This window comes from Astyanax mexicanus, chromosome 24, assembly GCF_023375975.1.
Source record: "Astyanax mexicanus isolate ESR-SI-001 chromosome 24, AstMex3_surface, whole genome shotgun sequence".
Taxonomy (NCBI): domain Eukaryota; kingdom Metazoa; phylum Chordata; class Actinopteri; order Characiformes; family Acestrorhamphidae; genus Astyanax; species Astyanax mexicanus.
Genome location: NC_064431.1, coordinates 21,737,146 through 21,757,432, shown reverse-complemented (window position 1 = coordinate 21,757,432; position 20,287 = coordinate 21,737,146). Strand labels below are relative to the sequence as shown.

Below are 20,287 nucleotides of genomic sequence, written 5' to 3'. Positions count from 1 at the left end.
TGTGAGTGTGGACTCGCAGAGAGGGAAAGGAGTGCTTTTTTGGTTATAATAAAAAAAAAAGGGGCAGAGGAAATATATATGTGCTGTATCTGATTATTAATATACATTTTTTTTATAGAATTTGAATGCTTTGGTTAAGTTTCATTTTACATACTGTAATTTACACTGTAAATATAAAAACACACAAAATAATGAACAAGAGAATGATTGTGACTTTAGTATGAAAAAAAAAGGAAATCAGCAATGTACTGTGTTGAAATTGCATTAAATATTGCAGATTTTTTTTGTCTTAGAATGACTAGAGAATATAGAAATATATTAAACAAGAATACTCCACACCACAAGAAGATACATCAAATGCATTAAAGTGTCAAATCCAGGGATGTCTAATTAGATCAGACAGCAGGTACCTGTATAAAATAAGCTATTTTTGTATGGTTACAGTTGGCTAATAAACTGAACCAATATTTTGTTTAGGGTTCCGCATAAATCAAATGATTTTGGCTGAAACTGAAAGAACATTTAACATCTGGCCAAAAGGAACTTTTTGAAGTTTCCTTTCACTTTTTTTACCCAAACTCTGAAAGTGCATCCATAATTGAGCATCCATAATTTTGTGATACATTTCCTTTACTCTACACAAGCATGGCTAAAATATATCTACATTTAACTCACTCAAAAAAAAAGAACTTGTACTTCCGAAATGGCATGAATTTGATGAAAGTCAGTAAAGAACAGAAAGAACATTTGTCAAATTCAAATTAAGTCAAAAAATGGAAATAAGCAATAGGAGATACAAAGGTTTTGCACAACAACCATGATGTGCTATACTCTTCTGGAATGCCCAATGTCTACATATCGGCAGAAATATACATTTAAAAATATTGGATTCTGATATTTATACGAGGTGCACCACAAACAAGAATCTCTACAATGTGTTAATATTTTTCCTTCATTGCTGAAAAAACAGCATACAATAGAATACAATGAAATACATCACTCCTTCTGGTCAAGCAGAACAAAAATATATGATTCCTGACATGGGAAACATTAAATACTAGACTAAATACTACATTTCACACAGCAGGTAAAGTGGCCACTGTTTTTCATTTTCCCTTTACCTTAGACATTTCAACTTCTTCTTGATGTAAAAATCCACTGCCAGAAATCTGCATCACGTTTCAATACCACACATTGGAGTTTTCCAATTTTAAATGCACTTATTGTTGTTCACTATGCCACACAAATAACACACCTGTATCACAATGAAGAAAACAAATCAGATTTGTTTTATTTTACCTGCTGTGTGAACATAGCCTAAGAGCTTTTCAAAGTGTTGTTTTTATTGCCGACTCTTGATAATAGTAGCCACCTGGTCAGGGTGATAATTTCGAATGTGCACTTTGACTTGATACGTCCGATTGAAATGTTTTCCGCATGCTGAACAGCTATACGGTTTCTCCCCTGTGTGGATCCTCTCGTGCACCTTGGCGTGTGCTTTCTGATTAAATGTCTTGATGCAGAACTTGCAGGTAAATGGCCGCTCTCCTGTGTGAGTCCTCAGGTGGAGTTTAAGCGCATATGAAGTGCTGTAGCACTTTCCGCACAGATCACAGCGGAAAGCTCTGGTTTTATGGTGCGCTCCCCTTCGTGTCTTCATATGCCCACCTCTGGAAGGCTTTTCAGACACCTTATGAGGAAACACATTCTCCGTAGGCAAGCTCTGCAAGTGAAACGCGTGATGAGCGAAGTCACACTGGGAAGAACGGTGCGGGCCTGGCTCATCATCGACAGGCCTGAACTGGTTCCACAAGCTTTCGTTCTGGACCAGGCAGGGGTTCATCTCGTCTGCACAGAACGTTTGTGAGTCAGGGCGCTCTAGTTTGACAGCGATGTGCGACTCCAAAGTCGCACACGCTTCTTCTACCTCATCCTCCATGTCGACAGCTCTGTGCTGAGGCGGCTCTTGAGGTGTTTCAGCATCTACAGGGACACAGCAGGAGGGTACGCAGTCACTCAGTGGCTGCTGTGGTTCAGGGTCCTGCTCTGCATTACTGAGCTCCAGCTTTACTTGGATTACTGATGGTTCTGAGTCCAGTGGGTCTTGGTGACAGCTCGGCTGTTCGAGAATAGTGCCGTCAGCCTGGATGGTCGGTACATCTGTAGGAAATGAATGGAATAGATTATACACATAATTTGCGTGTGAGGTGTTTCAGGGACAGATTCGTTCACATTATACGCAGATACAGATCACTTACATTTGTGAATGTGAACTGTCAAGCCAAATACGAACTGAGCAAAAAAAATGGATTTGAGCAATGTGACTTGTAATATGAACATAGCCTAATTAGTGAGGAAGACTTTTGTGAACAAGCTTTATTTATCTCAGTATTTGTCTCCATAGTGACAAAACCTGTTCTGACATAATTTCTAGAACAAAATTGTTAAAAACCAAAAGTAAAACTGTTGTTGTACAAAACAAAAAACACATGAATGAGCTGTTCAATACATTTAACAGATTTAATTTTAGATTTTAATCAATATTCAGAACTAAAGGAAATATGTTTGCATGTATGAATATTCATGAGCAAGTGGCGAAATTCTGTTTTTCTTCAGAGACCAGTAATTCAGTTAACTAAAGCAGGGCTAAATAGGAACACTGTTTTTCACAAAACAAACGGCTCCAATGGCGTTCATTCATACTTGAGACCACAACTAGACATTTTAAAAGAAATTTAAAAACGATTAAATGAGACCTTTAAAGGATGTCACCAAATATGTTCCCCTTTACACCCTGAAGAAAAACTTGACACCTCTAACTGTCACACACTGTCACACACTGATGGTAATGCTGCATTGTCAAGCTTGATCAGGTCAGGTTATTTAAGCAGACTGGTGAGGTTAATGATGCTGGTAGGAGAGATAAACCATTAAACTATAAAAAAATAAAGATATACTGTTAACTAGTAAAAAAAATCTGAATTGATCAGCCAGCTTGGCTAGCTGGAGCTTGATCTGGACAGGCTGTTAATTTCAGCAGGGCTGCTGTCAGTGAGAGCCACACGCTCCTAAAACAGAGCGCTATTCCGATAAATAACCTCTAAAACTGGTGTATTTCTGGTTAAATCTATCAGTAAATGTTTCAGTAACCCCAGCAGTTAGTGGAACAGTGTAAAGAGGGAGTCTGACCTGCTACGCTGCTGATGCTAACCTCAGCTAGCATTTTCCTGAGATAAATAACCTCCTGCTTGTTCCGCTCCAGCTCCTCCTGGTACTCGGACAGCGTGTCCTTCACCGCCTGGAAGATCTCCGCGGCCACGGCCATCAGGCGCTCGCAGAAGAACGAGTTCAGCGTCTCCAGATGAGCCATTTTTCCGGCGCAGGCCATGGAGAACGGACTCTCTGCCATCTTCTTCCTTTTGTTTTGAACAGGAGGGGCAGCGGTGTGAAAACAGCGCCGCTTATCGGCCGCTTTAGCAGGCGAGGGCGGGGGTGCGCACACCGCCCCCTAGCGTAAGTTACTGCAGTTTCTACTGCAGCCAGGAGCTAACCGGGGATTTCTACCATAATGCACTTGTTACAGACCAGCAAGAGTCAGTATCCTACAGAGCCCCTAAGGGGACATAATGTTTAAAAAAATAATTCGTGGGAAGGAGATCCTAAAGTGCGGCCACAACTTAATAAAGCGTAGGAATGATATCCTAAGGTGCGGCAACAACTTATTAAAGTGTGGGAAAGAAAACCTAATGTGTAGGAATGTTATAAATAAGGTGTGGGAACGAGATCCAAATGAGTGAGAACCAGATAATTAAGGCGTGAAAACGAGTCAGTTAAATCGTAGCCATTAAGAAGTGGCCACAAGGTCCTTTTGTTTCACAGATAACAACGCAAGCAGCTCTCAGGGGTTGTGCACAATATGAGTGCCTATAAGGAAGGTAAATGGGTCTGCCTCTGAGCCTGTGAACTTTTACCATGCGAATTAAGTGTCTTTTACCCAGAATTATGCAACTTCATTCCAAGAAGAAAAAAAACATTCTCTCTCCATTTTCTTACAAAAGATTATCCTTGGATTGGAGCTTTGAGGTTTTATTCAGTTTTCTTCATGGGCATTAATTTAAAGAAATGATCAATGATCCAAAATATCATAATACTAATAATGCACTCAACACATGCATGACTGAAGTAAAATAATTGACACTGGGCAGACATAATCTGTCTATGATAGATATTTAATTGGAAGTGAAATGTGAAATGTTAAACATTGTGAATTTCACATTGTGATTTTCTTTTTGCTACAAACAAACAGCAAAAACGTGTACCCTGATGGCCCATGTGGCCCTAAAATAATATCATAATACTCCAGGGATATTTAAAGAAATTAGTGTTATCACCAGATGTGATATGATATGGAACACCCCATCTCCACATATCTTTAATGTAATTATGACTTGTCATTTTACCATTGAATTATATAAAAGCTCCCTCTCTATAATTTATGATTACATTTTTTCAAGTAAAACCCCAGTTACAGATATCTATGATTCCTTTAATACCAGATATTTTCACATATGCTTAACGTAACTCTGACTAGTCATTTTACCGTTAATGTAATATTTTTAATTACATTTTTACTAGTAAAAGTCCTGTACACTTTAAACCAGACTTGGGGATTGTGTGGCCCGTGGTCCGTCTAAACGGTGTATTACGGTATTCACGTCCACGGCGAAGCTGGAGGAGCAGAGACTCGCGCTTCTCCTGCAGAGACTGAAAATGAAACAGAAACTAGGTTTACAGCTAAATAAATAATTACCAAAATAAAAATAATTTACCAGGTCTAATAATCCAATACACACCAGAAACACAACTACCTATCTGTAGATCAGTGTAACATTTTAGAAATATTTGTCCTATAAAATAAGCAAATCAAATGGTAATTAAATGATACCACAAAAGTCTTGAAAAAACATTGTTAATTGTATTCATTATGTTTTTCCCCCCAGTAATTATACTTAACAATAAAACAAGATTTTGGAGTCATATAAAACATGAAAATAAAAGGGTTATTATATCACACCACTAAATAATTAAAGTTTTCTTTCGCATGAATTCAAAATATATGTTTCAAGTGATATTACTGCATCATTTTGGACTATTTTATGTCAGGTTCTGTTGCTATTTAAGACAATGCAAAATTATTAAAAATTTCTAAACTGAACCATGTTTATTAAATAATTCTAGAATCCCCCACATTTTATTGTATCATTGTAATGTTTCATTTTTTTTTAGATAAAAGGGGTTATTACAAATGCTGTATTGTCCTACATTACATATGTTTTGGGCACAACCGAGCTAAATATATTCCTCTAAAATCATTCCAATTTCTTATGTGGCCACTTGGGAAAACTAATTGCCCACCCCTGGTCTAAACTGTAGTTCCAGATATCTCCACTGTACTATTAGAGGCCAGTGCTCCTCCGGATCGCCTGGTGGCGCTGTTTCTACACTAAACCGCTTGGTAAAAGCAGTAAACAGTCGGAGGAGATTCGTGTGTTTGTGTTGTTGGAGACAGTAGTGAACATGACTGCTGATAAACTGGAGTTTTTAAACTCGTTTTTCTCTCAGCGGCTGCTGGCGGCTGCTGGAGAGATATTCCAGGTGGTGAAGGACACGATTACTGAATACCAGCAGGAAATAAACCGGATTAATCAGGAAAACCAGAGTCTGAAGATAAGGCTGAGGGAGAGGAGTGGGAACAATGAAGCAGGTAATTATAACTCAGTTAGCTATAATTAAAGCGTGCAGACACAGTGTATGTTTATAGGTAAAGCTGCCTGTAGCAGAACATGTTCCCAGCAGCACTAGTTAAAATATGCAGTGCATCAGAATATATGTAACTAATTATTATTTCCTAAAGTTGCATTCCTTTTACATAAGCTGGATAGTTGAATATTCAGGACCGAACTCTGTCTTTTACTTAATCTCATGAAGTGCTTGAGTGACACATACTGAGAATATTAAGAGCATCACTACAGGACAGTATGTGAATGAGTGTTCATTCATCTGACCTTATTTACAGAGTGTAGGAGTGCTGGAAATAAAACTAGCTCCTTTTAAAACTATATTATTTGCTTCTACAGGTCTGTTCCAAACATTTAACAATTTAACATTTAAATACTTGAGTTAACAAGGTTTATGTTCTATATAACTACTAGTGCATCTCAAAAAATTAGAATAGCATTAAAAAGTTTCTTTATTTAGTTCCAAATGTAAATCTCATATACTATTATATAGATTTTTATATTATATAGATGTGTTACACACATAGTGATCTATTTGAAGCATTTATTTATTTTATTGTTGATGATTATGGCTTACAACCCATGAAACTCCAAAAATCAGTGTCTCAGAAAAAAAAGAATATTATTACAATTGCTACTTTTGGTAGTGTCCTGCTGGAAAATGAAATCTGCATATTCATAAACGTTGTCAGCAGAGGGAGGCATGAAGTGCTGAAAGATTTGCTGGGAAAACACTGCACTGACTTTGTACTTGATAACACAGTGGACCAACACCAGCAGATGGCATGGCTCTCCTAGTGGAAACTTCACACTAGACCTCGAGCAGCTCGGTCTGTGTGCCTCTCCACTCTTCCTCCAGACTCTGGTCCCTTGATTTCCAAATGAAATGATAAATTTACTGATTGTCAATAATGGTTTGAAGAGTCATGTCATCTGATGGTGTTGTAGACAAACTTGGTCATATTGATTGATTATCTTGGTCAGGGTGAACCTTCTGATAGACCAGGTAAACAAATCAGTCACAAACAAAAACATACCCTATGGTAGTATTGTTGAAATACAACAATGAACTTGAATACTTGACCTATTTAACCACATTGTCTATAATTTATTTTGTCTATACATTTCCTGCAGATGATCAGTCCAGTCAAGCTGTTCCTATGGATGTACCAAACTATAGCCAAGAACACCTGGACACCAAGCCCTCAATCATAAATGTGAAAGTGGAACTCTCCACCACTTTGCACCCGGATGCTGAATCACAGGATCCATCACAGGACCCGTCAAATGATCCACCGTCATCCTCATCTTGTTCTCCATATCCAGAATCCGTGGACTGTACAATCATCTGCAAGGATGAAGCTCCAGAGATCAAACATGAAATAGTTGAGAATTATCATCATTTAAAAGGTCAAAGCACTTCTTCTCAGTGTTTGATATCCCCGGCTGAAACTCTCTCCCAGACTCAGGCTGGTGAACCGGTGGTTTATTGTGAGTTCTGTGGAAAGCCTTTTGATACTCGTGAGCAGCTTAAGCAGCACCTCGTTATCCATAGGGACGAACGTCCCAGGCCGTATCGCTGCGACCTGTGTGATAAGAGCTACAGCTATGCCCAAGTGCTGGAAACACACCGTAGAACTCACACCGGAGAGAGACCATACGACTGTCGGTTCTGTGGGAGACGCTTCAATCAGAAATGTCACCTGAAGTACCACGAGAAAATTCATACCGGTGAAAAGCCGCACAGCTGTTCGCTTTGTGGAAAACGATTCATTCAGAAAAGTCAAATGAAAAGGCACACCTGTAACCCTTATGAAACTGCGTTCAGGCAGTCAGGCAAGCCACCAAGCTGCAAATGAATTTCAGTAAATAAAACATGAACCGTAATGAATGCAGTTATATTAGCATCATATAGAATGGTGTACTGATTGTGCTTATTAAGTCAGACCTGTATGGGGCAGAGCAAGAAGGTAAATACAGGAAAGAAAATAAGTCTGTATTCTGGACTACTGCAGATTTTTCTACAGGGAGCAGCAGAAGAGATGGCAGAGTAATCACGAAGCTACAATTTAAAAAATATTAATTAATCATCCCATCAGACATACTAATGCCTGGTCCACACTACATAATCTTAGATAATATTATCCAATGTTGAAAACATTAGACATAAAGACATTTTTCATGCTGATATACACAAAAGTGAATACCCTTTAGACATTATCGACTGTATGTTGAGTTATTTAGAGGGCACACAGCTGTACACTGACTACTTTACATAGTATCAAAGTTTCATATTTTCAGTGTTGTTCCATTAAAATATGTGATGGGTGTACTCTACTGTATGTTCTATTCACTTACAATAAACATTTCAAATAGCAGGTATGAAGGTGACAATTTAAATTCATCCTGTATAGGCAGGGTTTGTACGGTCATGAAAAACCTGGAAAAGCCATGAAATTTTAAAATAGAATTTCCAGGCCTGGATTTGTTTTGGAAAAATAAAAATAGCCAAAAAGTTTTGGAAAAGTAGTCTCACAATTACATCAGCTCAGAATTAATTCAGTAATTTAGCCCTACACAATAGAGCTCTCAGGATCTGACATTTTTATCATGAAAGATTCTGTGTCAGATTCATTTTAGGTCTACTATAAGCAATTTCGATTATAGTTTTAGTTGATTTTTGGTTTTATTGTGTACTATTTTTAAAAATTGTATGGTCGTGAAAATTTGCCTTGAAGGCATGGAAAGGTCATGAAAAAATCATAGAAATGTATTGGTATGATATTGGTATGAACCCTGGTAGGTAAGTCTCAGCTTTCATTAGCAGACAGTCTTTCAGTTATCAGGTCAGAGTGGAGCTCCACTCCACACTACAGAGTCATACATGTTAAACATGTTTCATCCAGTTTAAAGTTCTCTGTTCACTCTCTTATGTCTCCTCCTGAATCATCATATCACTCATGGTATGGTCTGAACTTGCCTGGCATATGTTTGAAATGGTTTAAACAAAGTTTAGAATCAGAAAATAAATTGTTTTGGTTATTTTTTTACTTTTCAGTTTTTGTTGTCTTTTCTGTCAGTTGTTGAAAAAGTTGTATAAATAAATAAAAGATGCTTGACTTCTTTAGACACTTAATTGTTTTTCTCTCTTTATTGTATTTCATAATCTTTAAAGCTGATAGTAAATACAAACCAGTTTGACTATAACTGACTCTTTTAATATACTAATTTAATTATTTTAAGTTAAAATCAAAGGAAATTATTTAACAACATAGGGTATTAAGGCTATTTATTAGATTTGGGAAATTAGTAAGCACAATTTCTCTATTTTGTTTAATTTCTTTATCAAGTCCCATAACTTTTTTATATCATATAAGGACAAATTGACATAACTGAAAATTGTATATGGAAGTAATACAACCTTTAATAATTACCTTTATATAATATTTTTATTTTTTGAGACTGTTTTTGGGTGTTTATAATATATAAACAACAAAATAAATAAACGCTTAAAATATATCACTCTGTGTGTAGTACATATATATAATGTGTGAGTTTCACATTTTGAAATGAATTACTGAAATAAAGTAACTTTTCAATGATATTCTAATGTTTTGAGATTCACTTGTATTTGTGTACAGTAAGAAGCTGCTGTAGAGGTGTAGTACCGCTCCAGGCCGGTGTGGGCTGCTTTTCCTGCAGCTCCGGTGTTCTGTCGAGTTGTGCTACCCGTCGATGTGTGCTTCCTAAAGGTACTGCGCATGCGCCGATTTACACTGTTGAATTATTTCTCGTTTTTTTAAATATAAAAAATCTGTTTTTTGAAGGCTTCTATGCAGATTAAACCACATGGATTCACTGTCATTGCATATAAGTGTAAATATAAAATAATAATAATAATTTATACATCAATTATTATTATTTAAAAAAGAAATACAAAAGTAGTTTTTAATTATCGTTATTTGCCACAACTTTCCATGATACGGTGATTTATGCTCTCCAAATATACTAACCACATCTACTGGGAACATACTCTAACATAGTGTTTCTTTATAGTTTTACAGTTAAATATACACTAGGGGAGCACGGTTCGACAGGGTAGCACATATCGACGGAACACCCGCTCTGTAGAGGAAGTGGAATTATTGCTATAGTGATTTAGCGCGGCGGTGAGTGAGTGTGTTGTTGTTGTGTAAAAGATGAATAAAATGGAGAGTTTAAACTCTTTCTTTATAGAGAGGTTAATGAGTGTGGCCGGGGAGATATGTGCCGCGGTTAAAGAGGCGGTGTGTGAGTATCAGGAGGAGGTGGAGAGAACTAAACAGGAGAACCAGCGGCTGAAGGAGATTCTGACTGAGATCACCGTCTGTATCAACACCCAGGCTCAGAGAGCCGCAGGTCAGACTTACAGCTAAATATTCATTATTTAACTACCCATAGATCACTTACACAACATACAGCTTAATATTCACTATTTAATAAACCTATAGATCACTTACACAACACACAGCTTAATATTTACTATTTAATTATCTATAGATGACTTACACAACATACAGAGATCCCAGGTCAGACATACAGCTTAATATTCACTATTTAACTACCTATAGCTCTCTTACACAACATACATCTTAATATTCACTATTTAATTACCTATAGATCACTTACACCACATGCAGAGAGCCACAGATTAGACACACAGCTTAATATTCACTATTTAATTACCTATAGATCACTTACACCACATGCAGAGAGCCACAGATTAGACACACAGCTTAATATTCACTATTTAATTACCTATAGATCACTTACACCACATACAGAGAGCCACAGATCAGACACACAGCTTAATATTCACTATTTAACTACCTATAGATTACTTACACAACATACAGCTTAATATTTACTATTTAATAAACCTATAGATCACTTATATAACATGCAGAGAGCTGCATGTCAGACATACAGCTTAATATTCACTATTTAATAAACCTATAGATCAGTTACACAACATACAGAGAGCTGCAGGTCAAATATACAGCTTAATATTCACTATTTAACTACCTATTGATCATTTACACAACATACAGAGAGCCAAAGGTCAGACGAACAGCAAAACTCCTGATTGCTGATGTGAACAGTCATATTTACTAGTCAAAATGAGTGTAAGTCTAAGCAGAAATTTTAATTTTGGAAAATATTTCAGCTACAATATAAATGCTCAAGTAAACAGCATGTCATAAAAATAATAAGAAAAATTGTCAGAGTTAATCTTGTTTTCATTTTTAGAGAAAAATGGGGATTCTTTGGTTATTTCATAAAGATGTATCATTCTGTGCTTACTTTTAGATCTACAGCTACCTCGTGCTGATGGAGATCCTCCAGAGCAGAACTCAGACCAAAGACCACTGGACTCACATCTGTCAGAATTACAGCTGAACCTGGAACTTTCCACCACTGAGCAAGACCCTGATCCACGGCCACCATTGAATAATGTATCTGCAAGCAGCTCTGCCTTTGTTCATGGTAAGCAGTTTTTTTATGTGTGATTCTTAGTTCAACATGTGTCATTTCTTGCTAGTAATAAGAGGTGTATGTTTGTGGCCGTATGTAACACTGGTAAAGTTGGGGTGGGGTTTTTAATATATATTTGTCTTTTTAAATCACTTGTGGAGTATTTGACTCATTGTTACACCTGACCTGTAACACACTCCTCACTGTTACACCACATGCTGGACGCAGGGGTCCAAGCACTGTGTTTCATTATGGAGCCTGTAGAAAACAAATTATGGTCTGTGATATTCGAATATATTGAAAACGACACCACAACAGTGTCCTTAAATCCTATTTTATGCTTTCATGTTTTTACAGGTCCAGATCCAGCCAGTCAAGCTGTTCGTCAGGAGTTCCAAAACTTCAGCCAGGAGCCACTGGACACAAATCCCCCAATTATACAAGTAAAAGAGGAGCTTCCATGCTCTCTCAGAATAATGCATCAGAATACTGAAGCCCACAAACCATTGAACAACCCACTATCCCCATCATCCTCTCCCTCTGCAGCAGCAGTATATAATGAGGAACCTCCTCAGCATCCTTTCAGAGACATTGTGAAGGAAGAAATCGGTGCTGAAGGTCCACATACCTCTGAATCTACAATCAAATTGGAACCGTGGGACTCGCAGGGTGTCTGCTCTGATAACGGAACCGTAGTACAAACCGAAAATCTATCAGAGAACCATCTGGAAGCTTTAAGGGAAGGTCCCGACAGCATCCCTTCTCTTCAGTATACAGTTCAATCTGATAATGTTCCTCAGAGCCAGAGCCCTGCAGGTCTTTTCTGCTGCAGGTACTGTCGAAAATCCTTCAAAAGTCGTGGGCAGCTGAAGCAGCACATGGTCGTGCATCAGAAGTACAGGCCTTACCGCTGCGACGTGTGTGGAAAGTCCTACAGTTACGCACAAGTGCTGGAGATCCACTACAGGACCCACACTGGAGAGAGACCGTACAACTGTCGCTTCTGTGGCCGGTCCTTCAGACAGAGAAGTCACCTGACTGACCACGAAAGAATTCATACCGGGGAAAAGCCATATAGCTGTACAGTTTGTGGAAAGCGTTTCATCCAGTCGAGTCAGGTTAAGAAGCACTTTCGCAACCTTCATCAACGGACTGTATATCAGAAGTAACTACTGAATCGCTGCTGAAGGACATTTAATAGGTGTTACATGTTTTGTGTCTGCATTTAATGTAGGGATGCACCAATGTTGGGAATTCGATGATGATACTGTATATTGACATTTGTTACTTGCAGAAAGTAAAGACACCCTGGTTTAACTTTAAAATTAATTAAAACTGAACGAAACGGACAAAATTTATATCACCATATAATCCTTCATTTCGGTCGATATGATATTCCAATATTGAAATAAACATTATAGCCTCTGCCCTTGGTGTGCACAATGACATGCTTTTGGGGTTGGGTGATATTGTAAAAAAAAAAAAAAAATCATACTATTTAAAGACATTTTCAGGATAAAATTATTGGTTTAATTTTTTTGGGCCACAAAGGCCGATTCTGATGATTCTATAAAAAGCAGTTATCGGCCAATTGCGATATAATTCCAATATCACATCGACTCCTGTTTAATGCTAAAGCTCTTTGTTAAACTTTTACTCAGCACATGACAAGATTCTAATTTAAAAATCACTGAAAGAGTTCTGAAATATTATAACGTAAAAACAAAATTCGCTCTAGTGTTTTTCCAGGCATTCCACACTGCACATTTTATTTCTGTCTCCCTCTTATTAGAAATTCTGCCTTCAGGAGTCAGGAGGCTGGATGTTCAGATTTGTGCAGCTTTATTCTTGTGCAGACAGAAAATCATGCTTGTTGTTCAACAGTGCCTGCATTCGTCTCTCTGTCCCCCTGTCTGACTGTCTAAGATGTTTCGGGAGGGCCTTACACACATATTGGAAACAGCTTTAGGGGTATGTGGGGGGTAAAGTGAGACACTTTGGGTATTATCTCTGAGGGGCCTTGATGGTCGTCACCTTGGTTGGGATTTCAAAGGATCATATCAACGACTTATAAATAAGGTGGGGGCAATGTCGGCTCCCTGCAGAGGCAGAGACCATCAACTCTCTTCAGGTGGTTGAGGGTTGTAATGTTTAATTGTAAGGGTAAAAGGGGGTTACAGAGTGGCTCAATTAGCATAGCAGAAGGGCATTCTACAAGAGACTGTTGAAAACCTATAGAAAGCACAATTTGTTGTAGACAGAATCTCTCACTCCTAAAAATACAGGGGCATACCAACAGCTCCAGGATTTAATTAGAGCAGCGTAACAGTCACATTTCTTCATCATTTCTGTCTTATCTGTTAGTTTATTAATTGATCCAGAATGCAAACAAAAAAAATGTTCATTTGTAAAATGTGTTTATTTGTTATTAAAGGTTAAACATTGTTTTTTTTTAGACTGGATATTTTTTAAACCTTTTGAAAATATTTCCTTCCACACAGAGATGAAAAGTTCATGATAGCATGATAGAAGTAAAACTCCAGTTATAAACATTTTAAACGCTCTTAAAGTGCTTTGGCTGTATCTCCAGCATCAGAGCTCACCAACCAGTCAGCTAACAGTAGCACTAGTGCTAGCACCTTTACTGCCTAAAACCTGTTACTATTGAAACACTGAAATATACAGCCAATTACTTACTATTTTTACTATACTATACTATAATTACTATTTTTTTATTTGTGTTTTTAGCATTTTGCTCCATTCACCCCCATTCATTTTGTACTCACTCGCGGGCTCCCTCTAGCGGTCCTCAGTCATTTTCTGACATAACGGCGGAGATACAAACTGGGAAGTCTCTCCATAAACCGACGCTCTTTACGCGGCTCTGCTCGACAGTGTTCTGCCTCAACGGCGTTCACTAAACGCGTTTATGCAGCTCTGGAAAAAAATAAGAAACAACTTAAAATGATGATCAATTTGATTTTACCGGGTTGAAATCCTCTGGAATACAATCAAGAGGAAGTGGAGGAGAACATGCCAAGATGCATGAAAACTGTGATTAAAAACCAGGGTTATTTCACCAAATATTTATTCTTAAAACTTTATTAATATGAACTTGTTTTCTTTGCATTATTTGAGGTCTGAAAGATCTGCATCATTTTTGTAATTTCAGCCATTTCTCATTTTCTGCAAATAAATGCTCTAAATGACAATATTTTATTTGGAATTTGGGAGAAATGTTCTACGTAGTTTATAGAATAAAACAATATTGTTCATTTTACTCAAACATATACCTATAAATAGCAAAATCAGATAAACTGATTTAGAAACTTAAGTGGTCTCTTTATTTTTTCCCAAAGCTGGTTTATGGAGAGAACTACCCACTTCATGTCTCATAAATTGACTGCGAACCGCTAGAGGGAGCCCGCGAGTGAGTCCAAAATGAATAGGGGTGCATGGAGCTAAACGGTTAAAAATACATATTTAAAATAGTAAATATCGACATGGCCAGGATATTCCTTTCATTTGGAAAGTAGAATTAAGTATTTCACTAAAAGCAAAAAAGAATTATATGTATGTTATAGTTTTTCTACAGTAAACGGGTTTTTTGATATTGTTCTGTGTTGAGTTCAAGTTTTAATATAAATTCAGTGTGGTTTATAATATTATATAGTATTTATTTTGGGAGTACCAATGATTTTATGCTGGTGATGGATTTATAATAATTTTTTATATTATATAAGAACAACTGGTACTTTTGGCAGTGTGGGCAGGACTGTGAACCAGTTTATTTAAATTAGTATAAACTGAACTGTGAACTAGTTCATTGAAATGAGTAAAAACTGAACTGTGAACTAGTTCATTTAAATAAGTATAAACTGAACTGTGAACTAGTTCATTTAAATTAGTATAAACTGAACTGTGAACTAGTTCATTTAAATTAGTATAAACTGAACTGTGAACTAGTTCGTTTAAATCAGTATGACCTGAATGGTGAATTAGTTCGTTTAAATCAGTATAAACAAAACAGTGAATTAGTTCATTTATATCAGTATAAACTGAACTGTGAACTAGTTCATTTAAATAAGTATAAACGAAATGGTGAATTAGTTCATTTATATCAGTAAAAACTGGACTGTGAACTTGTTCATTCAAATTACTATAAACTGAACTGTGAACTGGTAAATTTAAATCAGTATAAACTGAACTGGTTAATTTAAATCAGTATGAACTGAACCGTGAACTAGTTTATTTTACATTTTAACTGGTAGAACTCTGCTGATAAACCAGTAGGGGGCGGTGTGGAGCTGAGTGCGGTTTTTCTCAGCAGACTGAGGCATTGAGGAAGCGGAGCGGCGTCCAGGAGAACTATTCAGATTTATTCACAACAAACCGAGGTTTAACATGAGCAGAATTGAGCACCTGAGCTCCTTCTTTATAGAGCGGTTAATGTCGGTGGCTGCAGAGATTTATGAAGCGGTTAAAGACACTGTTTCTGACTATCAGAGAGAGATAGAGCTGACTAAAGAGGAGAACCACCGTCTGAGGAAACTGCTGGAGGAGATCAGCCTCAGCGCCCGCGAAGAACCCGGAGACCCGGACACCGGTAACTAAACTAAACTAATCTAACACACATGCTTACATAACCTACCTACTGAATATGTAGTAGCGTTACTATAACCTATATTATATAATACACATCATACGTTTTTTTTTTTTCCTTTTTTTTCCTATATTAAAAACATATACAGTACCGAAGTTTTTAGAACAACCCCATTTTTTTACCCCCATGTTTCTTTTGGACGTTTGGCCAGGAAATAATTAACGTTAACTGAAAGTGTACAATGTAAAAGAAAATTTGTATTTGTAAAAATGTGCATTGCAAAAAAAAAACGGAAACAAAAATAAATAGGGTAAAAAAAAAAACAGAAAAATTGTAGATGGGGGAAAAAGCTCATTGTAAAAAAGAATGAAAACTGTGTACAATAAAAAACTAAATATCAAAAAACCATTGAAAACGTCAAAAAAGGTTTATTGTAAAAAAAATGTATATTTAAAAAATGTACGAATGTATATTGTAAAAAAAAAAAAGTTGTAAAAAAATGTATTGTACAAGGGGTTGGGTTGGGGGGGGAGGGGGTAAAGCAGTGCTGGATTAGATTGTGTTACTAGGTTTGAGTCACTTTAGCCTGGTAACATAGAATGACTTATTGTTTCTGTTCAAATGTCTATTTATTCTGTCTTATTCCACACTTCTCTACAGATCTGCAGCCCAGTCGTCCTGAGCCGTCTCCAGAAAAACTAGACTTCTACCAAAGACCGCTGCCTTCAAATTCCTCTGTATTACAGCAGAAACTTGAGCTCACCTCCGTAAAACAAGAACCTGAGTCGCAGCAGCTGCCTCCAAATGATGTATCTGCAAGCGCTTCTCCATGTGCGAAGAGCGTCCACTGTGAGGAGTTTACATGTTTGTCAGGTAATGTGCTTATGGCGGAGGAAAAGGACCCACAAATGGATCATGTCAAACTAGAACAATGTGACTCCCAGCTTGCATGCCCCAGTACTTTGAATTCGATTGCTGAACCTACTGCTGGTACAAGTACAGATTTTATGGGAAGTGTAATGGTTACGCCAGGCTCAAACATGGGTTGTGAAGATTCGTTCATTGACTCTTCTTCTCTGGCATCACGCATGCAGTATCATAAAGACAGTTCACATGATTGTAAGGTTTGTGGACAGCCTTTTACCAAATGCGCTTGTTTGTTCCAACATAGAAAGGTTGTGCATGATAAAGGTAAACTGTACTGTTGCAAACTGTGCGGGAAATGTTACAGGCAAACTCATTCTCTTAGAGTCCACTTTAGAAATCACACAGGAGAAAAGCCGTTCCGCTGCAAATTCTGCGGAAAGACCTTCATTGATGGAGGCCACTGTAAAGAACATGAGAGGATCCACACTGGAGATAAACGCTACACCTGTACAGTCTGTGGGAAAAGTTTCGTTCAGTCCTCTCAACTCAGGACACACCTTCGCAGAAAGCATTAGTTGCAGGAATGGTGAAAACGGCTGGAATTTCAAATTCATCTCAAGGACTGAAAAATCTGTTCAAATGAAGATCTAGTCCATTTATAGTGGACTGTTTGAAGGTTTATAACTAGTGCCAACTTTTCAGGGTTGAGTTCCAGTTAAGATTTTTTTTAACTGTACAAACTGCACAAACAAGTCAGATTTCCTAGTAGGAAAATCAGGAGAGCTTAAACAATACAGAGTTCAGAATCCAAGATGGCTACCCCAAACATCAATAGTAGTGAAAGCAGTAGTAATATACAGTTTATTATCACTTATATCTATTAGTAACTTATTAAATCAGTTCTACCCAGAGTACTATTCAACTTCTATCTGTGGATGTCAGCAATGCACTGAAATTAACAGATGTTTGGTAAAAAAAAAACAGACAAAATTATAACTGGTAATACCAGTTATATATCGCAATGGCATAAGTGAAATAGCCTAAAGGTATTTTTGTCTTACTTTGCAAAGAAAAGGCAATTACAAAATTGAAGTTTACATTTTTAAGCAAATATATTCGGTGGCCATATTTTTAGTGCTTTTCTAGGGCTATGGTGATGTGATGGGCAAAAAAACCTAACCCGTGCTTAAAATGATAACCTGGCCCACAACATGGAAAAGAATTGAATGGGTTTGCCATAAAACATCAGTAAATTAATGTCAAGCCAGTTGTGGTAAACTCCAAAATGTTTCATCTTTTAAAAAAAAATGTTTTAAAATGTTGTAAAGTAATCAGAAGGTTTAATTGGAATACCTCCATCTTGGGTTTGATGTCATTCTCTCCTCAGGCATCTAACTTGAGCTAAGTGAGACACAGCAAAAGCACTTTCCAGTCACGCTGTCGTTATCCTCAAAGCTTTTTGTCCATAATTTGAGATCATTTTGTCTTTGTTTGCCGCATACGTGTCCTCAAAGATTGTGAGTACAGACGGAATGGAGCATTATCACTGGAAACTGTGGGAGAAGTGTCGTCCAAGCAAATCTGACCAGTGCCATATGGACACAGCAAAGAAAAAAACCCTGACAGAAAAGAAAAATGGAGTTTACATATCTGCCCTTTTTCTTACATTATCATGACCTCTGCCACCACCGCCATGTTTGTTGTTGGCAGAAAGATTTGACTTAATTTTTTTTTTAATGGATGTTATTTTACAGATGGCAGCTTCATTCGTCTTCAATTTTGGGGGCAGTTGTTTTAGAGCAGATTGTATATTGTGTGTTTCTAAAAAGTTAACTTCTTTTAATTTATTAAATTGTTTTATATTTTTTCCAAAAGGTTTTTGTCTTTCTTATGAAGAAACGTGCTTGTAATTAATGAACCCTTCCAACAAATAAACCTATACATTTTTTACTTTTTGGGAGAAATCAGTTAATCTTCCTTAGATAAAATATTATATTTTGACTTCCTGTGATCAAGGCACTTGATAATTTACAATAATAGAGATAACTGATTTCCTTTCGAAGGGGAGAAAAGTTGATAATATGGTTATTTGTTCAGACATTAAAATTATTGCATAATTAACATAACTAATTTTAATGCAATTCTTTTTTTAGAGGTGCTTAAATTTTTGTTTTAATTTCATGTTTCTACTATTTTTTTTCTACCCTCATATACCCTTCAGACACATGGACTAGCCATGCAGACGGAATGCTTCATGAACCACAAAACGCCAGCCAAGGCCTACAGGACACAGAGCCCTCACTAAAACAGGGGAAGCTTGAGCTCGCCACCATGCAAGAAGACCCTCATCCCCAACAGAAGCCTGTAGGTCAGTCATCATCGGTGTCCCGTAAATCTTTGGATGTGGAGGGAAGAAAAGGTGACTGTCTATATAGAAACCCTGTTCTGATAATCAAGTTAGAACCATGTGACTTAAAGAAACCACAGTCATCTAAGCCCAGCCCCAATACTGCCGAAACCTGTAATCCAGTGTTGGAACCCATATCCACCCATGTTGAAATGACCAATGCTGCACCAGCAGCTGTGCCATCAGCAGAGGAAGCAGTGTCCAGCAGTGGCGTAAGTGATAACCCATTAATAACGAGGGTTTGGTCTCTAAATATGCACAACACCAGGACTGATAAAGAAGATCTGTACCACATAGAGAGACCGTTCCTCTGCGAGTCCTGCGGTAAAAGGTACAAACAGAAGAAGCACCTGAAGGACCACCAGAGACTTCACACTGGAGACCGGCGCTTCAGCTGCTCTGTATGTGGGATGCGTTTTTTTTGGACAAATCAGGTCAAGGTGCACATTCAGCGCCACCACAAACGGCAGGAAGCTACAGTGCTTAGAATGCCATATTTGTGACATTGTAACATTGGAACATCATGAACATTGAATGTCTTTTAAATCTGCCCCAGGGATTCTCTACCTTTGTTGTTTGAATATAGTACAAATAAAATGTGTGTTTCTTTGGATCCCTGAAAAATTGCACTATACCAGTAAACAAAATCAGACCTTTTTTTCTCTCTACAATGGATATTTCGAAAATGTAGTATAGATTATATCCGTTTGTTATATCCATTTGTTGTGGAAATCCTTCAGCCCAACAATTTAGTGAATTTTCTACTCCAAAACACTACCTTCAATTCAGGACTTCAGGGCTACATAGATCAGGTGTGTTGGGAGCAGAGTAAACACTACAAAGTTGCACAAGAAAAAAAAAAAAAACTTGTAAAAAATGTTTGTTGTTCATCTGAACTAATTTACAGAAGGAAGGTGTGCTGGGTTAGTCTGATGATAAAACTAGCTTCTTTTAAAAGTGTAAAAGGTCTTTACTGCGTCTTACAACCTGACTGAAAAAAATCATACATAATCGCACCAGCTTATAAGGTGCACTTATGATTGTTGGGAAATTTAAAGGATTTTAGGTTTGTCTTATAGTGAGAAAAATACAGTGGTA

The 20,287-nt window shown here is 37.3% G+C and overlaps 4 protein-coding genes across 5 annotated transcripts; 3 read left to right on the top strand and 1 right to left on the bottom strand.

Moving 5' to 3' along the window:
- Window positions 1-49: 49 nt before the first annotated feature.
- On the bottom strand, window positions 50-3,463 carry LOC103030244 (zinc finger protein 180). The gene is made up of 2 exons (XM_007247735.4): window positions 3,190-3,463; window positions 50-2,160 (listed from the first exon to the last, which is right to left on the bottom strand). Exons 1-2 carry the CDS (start codon window positions 3,407-3,409, stop codon window positions 1,343-1,345), a joined length of 1,038 nt encoding a protein of 345 aa, XP_007247797.2. The 5' UTR covers window positions 3,410-3,463; the 3' UTR covers window positions 50-1,342.
- Window positions 3,464-5,511: 2,048 nt separating this feature from the next.
- LOC103029919 (zinc finger protein 3) lies at window positions 5,512-8,929 on the top strand. The gene is made up of 2 exons (XM_015605469.3): window positions 5,512-5,764; window positions 6,933-8,929. The coding sequence occupies exons 1-2, from the start codon at window positions 5,578-5,580 to the stop codon at window positions 7,655-7,657; spliced, it is 912 nt and encodes a 303-aa protein (XP_015460955.3). The 5' UTR covers window positions 5,512-5,577; the 3' UTR covers window positions 7,658-8,929.
- Window positions 8,930-9,927: 998 nt separating this feature from the next.
- LOC103046766 (adult enhancer factor 1) lies at window positions 9,928-13,757 on the top strand. The gene is made up of 3 exons (XM_015605466.3): window positions 9,928-10,196; window positions 11,148-11,324; window positions 11,670-13,757. The coding sequence occupies exons 1-3, from the start codon at window positions 9,998-10,000 to the stop codon at window positions 12,479-12,481; spliced, it is 1,188 nt and encodes a 395-aa protein (XP_015460952.3). The 5' UTR covers window positions 9,928-9,997; the 3' UTR covers window positions 12,482-13,757.
- Window positions 13,758-15,473: 1,716 nt separating this feature from the next.
- Window positions 15,474-19,802, top strand: LOC107197599 (myeloid zinc finger 1-like). 2 transcript variants are annotated; one of them, XM_015605468.3, is made up of 3 exons: window positions 15,474-15,918; window positions 16,576-16,764; window positions 19,004-19,802. In XM_015605468.3, exons 1-3 carry the CDS (start codon window positions 15,717-15,719, stop codon window positions 19,690-19,692), a joined length of 1,080 nt encoding a protein of 359 aa, XP_015460954.3. In that variant the 5' UTR covers window positions 15,474-15,716; the 3' UTR covers window positions 19,693-19,802. The 2 variants fall into 2 exon arrangements, with proteins under 2 accessions (XP_015460954.3, XP_015460953.3); XM_015605467.3 differs by having other exon boundaries at window positions 15,475-15,918; window positions 16,576-16,788.
- Window positions 19,803-20,287: the final 485 nt, after the last annotated feature.